Source organism: Eimeria tenella, genomic scaffold (assembly GCF_000499545.2).
Source record: "Eimeria tenella Houghton genomic scaffold, Eth_scaff71, whole genome shotgun sequence".
In the NCBI taxonomy this organism is placed as follows: Eukaryota; Apicomplexa; class Conoidasida; order Eucoccidiorida; family Eimeriidae; genus Eimeria; species Eimeria tenella.
Genome location: NW_013543441.1, coordinates 190,317 through 198,321, shown reverse-complemented (window position 1 = coordinate 198,321; position 8,005 = coordinate 190,317). Strand labels below are relative to the sequence as shown.

Below are 8,005 nucleotides of genomic sequence, written 5' to 3'. Positions count from 1 at the left end.
AGCAGCAGCACCAGCAGTCCGTTGCTTCCCAGTTCTTCAAAGGGTCTATCTGTCTCAGCTGCAGGTACATTACTTCTACAGGCAGCCGCTCCCGAGTTGCTGCTCTTGGCGCTTTGCTACAGCTGCTGCGGCCGCTGCTGCAGCTGCTTGCTGCAGCGCGTCGAGAGCGTGCGGCGCTGCAGCAGCAGCGGGTGCAGCAGCAGGAGGAAGCTGCTACGGGAGCAGCAGATCCATCAGTAGCAGAGCCCCTACAGGATGCTGTTGCTGCTGCTTCAGAAGGCCTCGAGGGTCTGCTGCTGCCCCACGCCGATTCACTGCTGCAGTCCCTCATTGCTTCCGCGGTTCCCCATCCACCGCAGTGTCTGTGCAGCAGCAGCAGCAGCAGCGGCAGTAGCACTGGCGACACGAACGACGCTGACAGCAGCAGCAGCAGCACCAGCAGCAGCATTGACGTGACCACGTCCATGAAGCCTTTGTGTCATGCGCTGCTGCTGCAGTTTTCTGCTGCTGTTGGGGTGCAGCCGCTGCTGCAGCTCTTGCTGCAGAGGCTGCAGCAGCCGCTAGAGCCGCAGGGTGAGCTGCTGCAGCGGCTAGCGGCGACGGATGCAGTAGCAGCAGCAGCAGCAGCAGACGGAGGAAAGCACATGCTTGAGACCGAAGCAGCGCTGTGGCTGCTGCTGCAGCTTCTAGCCAACCCTGAGGCGAAGCAACATATCCCGCCACTGCTAGAAGATGCAGCGGTGCAGCTGCTGCTGCTTCGGCAGCAGCAGAAACAGCAGCAGCAGCAGGAACAGCAGCAGCAGCAGGAACAGCAAAAGGCGTGCAGCACGTGCGGCTGCTCGGGAAGCGCTGCAGCTTGCTGGGCCGCTCGGGCGTCATTTGTTGCTGCTCTCGTAGCATCCCCACCTCCTCCAAGACCAGCAGCAGAAGCAGCAGCAGCAGCAGCAAAACCGGCAGCAGCAACGGCTGCAGCAGCAGAAGGGGACCATCTGTTCCGTCGGCTAGAGCTCGCAGCAGGATGGACAGGTGAACTAGGGAGAGTTCTTATGTCAACGCGCAGCAGCTGCAGCTTCTGCTCCGCTAGCAGCAGCGGGGAGAAGCAGCAGCAGCAGCAGCAGCGGCACTTTGGTTTTTCGCTGCTGCGCCGCATGTCTGTTGCGGTTCTGCAGCTGCTGCTCTCTGTTGAGGCGCTGCTGCAGCGCCAGGTTGTTGCAGCAGAGACTTGCCTAGAGGGCCCAGCAGCAGCAGCTGCTGCTGCAGCAGCCCTTAGCAAGGGCGCTGCTTTGCTGCAGCTGCTGCAGGGACTGCCTCAGGTGTCTCCTGCTGCTGCTGCTTGCTTGCCAGCCAGCTGCTGCTCTGTGCCTTTGCTGCGGGCCTTTCTCTCGATTGTTTGTCTTCTCTCTAGGCTGCTGCAGCTGCTGCAGGACCATTTGCAGCAGCGCGGCGCTTTGGGAGCAGCAGCAGCAACAGCAGCTGCAGCCGAATCAGCAGCAGCAGCAGCAGAAGAGGCAGCTGCAGGGGAAGCACGGCCCATGAGTGCAGCGCAGCTAGCCGAGCTTGCTGCAGCAGCAAGCGAGCAGCTTAGCTGCTGCAGCAAGTGGATCTTGGCACAAGACTTCAGTGCGCGACTGAGCACAGATCCACTTGCTGCTGCTGCTGCTGCCGAGGACGCTGCTGCTGCTGCTTTTGAGGTGTCTAGACACCTTAGTGAGCAGCACACCACAGTTGCTCTGCGGCAGTTTCTCATGGTGACTTCTTTTTGCTGCTGCTTCCCTCGGCAGCTGCCGCTGGCGCCGCCGCAGCAGCTCAAGCACGAGCAGCAGCAGCAGCAGCAGGAATTGAGTGACGATCAGCAGCAGCAGCAGCAGCGGCTGTCACCACTTGATGCCCTTTCGCTGCGAGGCCTGAACGCAGCATTGCAGAAAGAAACGCCGAAGCTGCAGCAGCTCATTCAGCTTCTCCCGGAGTCCCGCTGCAAAACAGACAGAAGCAGCAGCAGCAGCAGCAGAGGCAGCAGCAGCAGCAGCGGAGTATCTTTACTAGTGCTGGCCCTGCTGGAGCACTGCAGCGCCGCAGTTTGTGCAGCAGCTCCTCTAAGCGCTCAAAACATGCAGGAGGCTAGAGATCTGCTGCTGCAGCTGCTGCTGCTGCTGTCTTTGCTCTGCAGCTGCCACCACACGAAGCAGCGAAGCAAGCACGAGGCGGCGGCGCAATCCGGCAGCCGCAGCAGCAGCAGCAGCAGCAGCGTGCCGGAAACTAGCAGAGGCAGCAGCAGCAGCAACAATGCAAGGACCTGCGGCTTGCTGCAGCTCGACACACACAAGTGGGTATACAAGGTGCTGCTGCCGCTGCTGCGGTGTCTTTCAACGTCGCAGCAGCACTCAGAGGAGGCTCTGTCTGCGCTGCTGCAGCTGCTGCTGCTGCTGCTGCAGCACGCCCTTATAGGGGCCCCCAGTGGTCGCATGCAAGAAGCAGCTTGTGAGCGTCGGCGGCATCCTAAGAAGTCCCACGGTGTTGGGGCGTGTATAATGGTGAAAACAGCCAGCAGCAGCAGCAGCAGCAGCAGCACAGCAGCAGCAGCAGCAGCAGCAGCAGCGGCAGTCGGGGCCACGTGCTTAGGGGGCGACCCAGCTGTTGTTGCTGCAGTTGTCAGCTTCCTCTCACAGCAGCAGCTGCTGCTGAGGTCTCTTTTCCAGTGCTTCTCCAGCTGCTTCGCGCTGCCGCTGCCGTGTCTGCTGCTGATGCGGCAGCAGCAGAGCCAGCAGCTGCTGCAGCAGTTGCTGCTGCTCACGCTGCAGCACATTGTTCCAGCAGCAGTTTTGCTTTTGAAGCAAGAGCAGACTACGGCAGCAGCAGCTGTAGCCGCCGTCCCAGCGGCCGTGTCAGCAGCCCCAGCAGCGCCCTCAGCAGCAGCAGCACCTGCAGCAGCAGCACCTGCAGCAGCAGCAGCAGCAGCAGCAAACTCGTGGGCGCACCCCTTGCTGCTTTCAGCCCTACGCTTCCTATTGGCCCTTGCGCGGGTCTCTAGAGGCGAGCTGCTGCAGACAGCAGAAGGGGGCTCTCCGCCTCTTGTTGCTGCATTTCGCCTGCGGCGTGTCCAGGTGCAGCAGCAGCAGCAGCAGCAGCAGCAGCAGCAGAAGCGGGCGAGGGTTGCGAAGCTTCCAAGCGGGGCCTCCTCCACAGCGGCAGCCGCAGCAGCAACAGCGCCAGCAGCAGCAGCCCCCCGTGCATCGTCCGATGCAGCGCCTCGGGCAGCAGCTGGGACCTGTGCAGCAGCAGCAGCAGCAGCAGAAAGGGAGGCAGCAGACGTGGAACTTACAGGGCTGCCAGCGGAGGAGAGAGACACCCTCCAAAGTAAGTTTCAGCGAGTGCTGCGCTGCTGCGCTGCAGCAGCAACACGGTTGCTGCTGCGGCAATGCGACTATTCGTTGCTGCTGCTGCTGAAGACCCACGCCATGCGACAGCTGGGATTACCTGCCGCTGGTGCATGCAGCAAAAGTGTGTTTTTGGCTGCAGCAGATGACAGCAGCAGCGAAGCAGCAGCAGCAGCAGCAGCAGCTGCTGCTGCTGCTGCAGCGCAGGTGCCGGGGGTCAAGGATGAGCCTACAGAAGGAGCAAGCGCATCGCAGCAGAAGCTGCAGTCGCAGCAGCTGCAGCAGCAGCTGCAGCAGCTGCAGCAGCTGCAGCAGCTGCAGCGCATGCAGAAGCAACTTCTCTCCAGCTCACAACGCAGGGCCACATGCGCAGAGCTGCTGCTGCACTGGGCAGCAGCGCTGCTGTGGGGCAACACTGGCTGCCTCCGCTGCAGCGGGATCTCGCCGTGCTCGGGCCATGCTGCAGCAGTGCGTGCTGCAGAGCAGCAGCAGCAGCAGCAGCAGCAGCAACAGGGGCTGCTGCTGCTCCATAATGAGCAGCAAAGGGGGGACGCTTGGGACTGTTCGGGAAGCGCTTGCAGCAGTGGACAGAGGCTTTTCGAGGACCCTTCAGTAGCAGCAGCTGCTGCTGCTGCGAAGCAGCAGCAGCAAGCAGAAAGGCTGTGCTGGCAGCTGCTGGGGACGCTGCTGCTGCCAGCTGCAGCAACAGCAAGGGAAGTGCCCACGGTGCTGGGCGTTGACGAGAATATGATGCAGCAGTTTATCCTGGAAGCAGCAGAAGGCAGCAACAGCAACAGCAACGGCAACAGCACCAGCAGCAGCAGCAACAGCAGCAGCAGCAGTAGCAGCAGCAGTGGCAGCAGCGGCAGCAGCAGCAGCAGCAAACTTCCTACCTGCAGCTTGCAGCCCATCACCTCAGTCCCAGCCTTAGGGCTCTCCAGCTCTTGGAGCATTATTGCTTCTTTGCATTTGCTGCTGGGGGTTTCGCTGCCGGCGGAGGCCACGGCAGTTGCTGCTGCGTGTGCTAGCAGCAGCAGCAGCAGCAGCAGCAGCAGCAGCAACGATGGGGCTGGAGAAGACGCACCAGCAGCACCAGAGGCAGCGTTGGTGAAGACGGACAACAGCAGCAACAGCAACTGCAGCAGCAGCTCCACCTGTTGCTGCTGCTGCATGCAGCCCTTGCGTGAAGACTGCTGCTGCATATCGGGAGGCACTGCAGCTTCTCGCTGCTGCCCTTGGGCGTGGCTGCTTCGCGAGTCGATGCAACCGCAGCAGCAGCAGCAGCAGCAGCAGCAGGCCAGCAGCTGGTGCTGCTCCTGTGCTGCTGTGGTTTGGTATGCGAGGCTGCTGGTCAACACAGCTGCTTCCTACCCTGCAGCAATTAGCTTCCTGTCGAGCTGCAGCAGCTCGCGGGGTGTGCACACAATTCTGGGTCCCTACTGGTTGAGCAGCAACAGCAGCAGCAGCTGCTGCTGCAGCAGCAGCGCCGTGGCCCAGCAGGAAGCAGCTGCGCCCGCTGCGCTGCATGCGCCCCCGTTGCTGCTGCTGCACCCCTTCCAAGAGCTGCTGTGTGCGGCGAGCCAGGAGCAGCATCTGGCAGCCCCTTTGCAGCAGCAGCAGCAGCAGCAGCCTTGGCAGCAACTGCAGCAGCAGGTGTCGCTGCCACTGGCTTCGCAGCAGCAGCAGCAGCTGCAGCTGCATGCACTGCCTACAGCAGCTCTTCCCCCTATAGTGCTGGCCACAGAAGAGCTGGCGCAGCAGCTGCTGTTTATTTGCACAGAGCAGCAGCGGTTGCTGCAGCAGCAAGGCCCTGTGCTGCTCTCGGTGCTGCGGGCCAGGCTGCCGGCTGCTGATTTGCTGCGGCTTGCAGCTGCGCTGCAGCAGCGCGACTGGGCCGAGCAGCAGGCGCTGGACCGGGACACAGCAGCAGCAGCAGCGCGCCTGCCGCAGCAGCAAAGCCTGCTGCTGCAGATTGCTGCAGCGCAGCAAAAGGGAGAGCTGCTGCAGCTGCTGGAGCTGCTGACCCCCCCCACTCCAGTCCCCATTCCTGTGGCTTCCCCTTCTGGGGGCCGGGCCCCCCCTCGCTTAGTGGGCGCAGCAGCTGCAGCAGCAGAAGCAGCAGCAGCAGCAGCTGCTGCTGCTGCTGCTGCTGACGCAGCACCTGCTGAGGTTCTCATAGAAACTGGCGGCAAGGTAAGGGCTGGCAGCAGCGTCAGCTTCGGGGCCAGTAGAACTCGGGCCAAAACTACGCGCCGCAGCGTGAGGCCTGGCCCCAGCTAGCTAGCTAGCTGCGGCTAGCTAGCTAGCTAGCTAGTTGCAGCTAGCTAGCTGTAGCTAGCTAGCCGCGGCTAGCCAGCCACAGCTAGCTCGCTACGGCTAACTAGCCACAGCTAGCTACCTACGGCTGGCTAGGCACAGCTAGCTAGCCACGGCTAGCTAGGTACAGCTAGCTAGCCACGGCTAGCTAGGTACAGCTAGCTAGCCACCTGCCAAGGCCACGCAGCAGCTAAGGGGCTGTTGCTGAAGTGCTCCTGCCCCGCTTTGGGCCGCTATCTATGAGTCTGGTTGCGGAGTAGCTAGCTGCTGGCTAGCTCGCTAGCTACGTGTGACTGGCTAGCTAGCTAGCTAGCTAGCTAGCTAGCTAGCTGGCTCCGAGTGGCCGGCTAGGCAGCTGGCTAGGTGGCTACCTGGGGACTGGCTAGGCAGCTAGCTGGGGAGTGGCTAGCTAGCTAGCCAGGCGCGGGGGGCGGCCGGCAGCAGAACTGAATCTGTTTGAAGTCAAAAAGAGTCACTGCAGCAAATGGAGGTGCAGCACTGCAGCAAGTTGCCCAGCTGCAGCGGCCAGCTGAGCTGTCTGTACACCCCAACTTCCTGGGGCAGTAAAGCACTGAGGCAAAGACAGAGCAGGCAAAGACAAAAATTAGATCTATTAAATGAAGAACAGTAAAAGAGACCCATTGAAGCGAGCTCGTAGCAGCAGGAGCTGCTGCTGCTGCTGCTGCTGATGGGGTGCTGCTGCTGCGTCCGCCGCAGCAGCGGATTCACTTGGCCAGTTGCTCAGCAGCAGCACGCCACGAGCTGCTGCGACTCTGCGCCCGCATTGGGGGCTCTATTGCATCTGCAGCAGCAGCAATCCCTCAGCAGCAGCAGCAGCACACACCGCTGCTGCCCCACAGCAGCAGCAGCAGCGCCACGGCGGGGCCCAATTGATCACTTAAGAATGCTTTTGACACAGCCAGCTTTGCCACCCCTATGCGCAGCAGGCTTACCAGCTGCAGCAGAAGCACAAGCTGGATTCGCCTGCTGCTGCTGCTGCTGCTGCTGCTGTTGCCGCTGCCTCGTGAAACGCCGCAGCAGCAGCAGCAGAACACACCCCTTCGCTGCTTCCAGCAAACGCCAAATGCTGCAGCGAGGTCCCTGTAGAGCCCGTCGGCAGGGGCCACTCTAAACTGCTGCTGCTGCTGCTGCTGCTGCCGCTGCTGCAGCGGCACCAGCTGTCGCCGCTGCAACATTCAGACTAGCTGTTACCAATTTGCTGGCAATTCTTTTGGGCTTTCCAACATGGTTCTAAAGGCGGAGCAAGTTGCTGCTGCTACTGCTGCTGCTGCTGCTGCGACTGTTTGGCCAAAGGCAGCAGCAGCAGCAGAAGACATCCGAAATGTCTCTAGTCCCGCCGCTTCCAAGAACACTTGAAGCCTCTGCAGCACTCATGCTGCTGCTGCTGCTGCTGCTGCTCTGCTGCTGCAGCTTTAGTGCTGCACGGAGCTGTAAAACCAGTCCCGAAAATTCAAATGACTAGTAACGCCGCTGCTGCTGCTGTCGCTGCAGCTGCTGCTGCTGCAGCTGCTGTTGCTGCTGCTGCTGAAACAAAAGCGACACCTCAAATCTCGCCAAAGCCAACGAAAAGGAAAGCGCAGCTCTTCCCCTGCTGCAGCAACAGCAGCAAAAGCTGTTGCTGCTGCTGCTGCTGCTGCAAAGCTACAAGAGAGAGCCGCGAAAAAACGGCGAGCGTCAAACAGATGCCTCCCAAGAGACACCAGCAGCAACTGTTGCTGCTCTTGCTGCTGCTGCTGCTGCTTCGGCAGCAAAATCAGCAGCTGCAAGAAGAGACAAATACTCCAAAACAATAAAAGAACCTCTATTGGCAGCGGCGGCACTGCTGCTGCCGCCGCTGCTGCTGCTACCGCTGCTGCAGCTGCTACGGTCTCCAGTGGACGCGTAGAAAGAGGGCTGCTGCCTATGCCTCGGAAGCTGCTGCTGCTGGTGCTGCTGCAGCTTCAGCAGCAACAAGGTGAGCAGCAGCAAAGCAGCACAGCTACACCGGAACGCGGTGCTTCTTGCTTCTGCTAGATAAGAGAGCAGCAGCTTCTGAAGGTAAATCCCCGAAGTCCTGGTGCATTTCTGTGTCTTCCGGTGTTTGCTGCTGCTGCTGCTGTTGTTGCTGCTGCTGTTGCTTCTGCTGCTGCTGCTGGTGGTCCTGCAAAAATTGTTGCTGCACTTCTCGTAGCTGCAGAACAGCGTCTCGCAGCCTTGCAGTTTCTTCGTCCTGCGGCTGCTGCTGCTGCTGCTGCGGCTGCTGCACCCCGCCAGAAGCGCCAGTGGCAGCAGCAGCAGCAGCAGCTGCTGCTGCT

General features: G+C 61.2%; 2 protein-coding genes across 2 annotated transcripts in view; one reads left to right on the top strand and one right to left on the bottom strand.

Moving 5' to 3' along the window:
- Window positions 1–2,432: 2,432 nt before the first annotated feature.
- Window positions 2,433–5,654, top strand: ETH_00002455 (uncharacterized protein; the record flags this gene model as incomplete). The annotated part of the gene is made up of 1 exon (XM_013378041.1): window positions 2,433–5,654. A coding segment is annotated over one exon (3,222 nt), but the record flags the coding sequence as incomplete, so codon positions are not given.
- Window positions 5,655–7,689: 2,035 nt separating this feature from the next.
- ETH_00002450 (uncharacterized protein) overlaps window positions 7,690–8,005 on the bottom strand; it is a gene marked incomplete at both ends in the record, with an annotated part of 3,106 nt that continues 2,790 nt past the window's right edge. Inside the window, one exon of the mRNA XM_013378040.1 lies at window positions 7,690–8,005. Coding sequence (XP_013233494.1) covers window positions 7,690–8,005 — 316 coding nt within the window.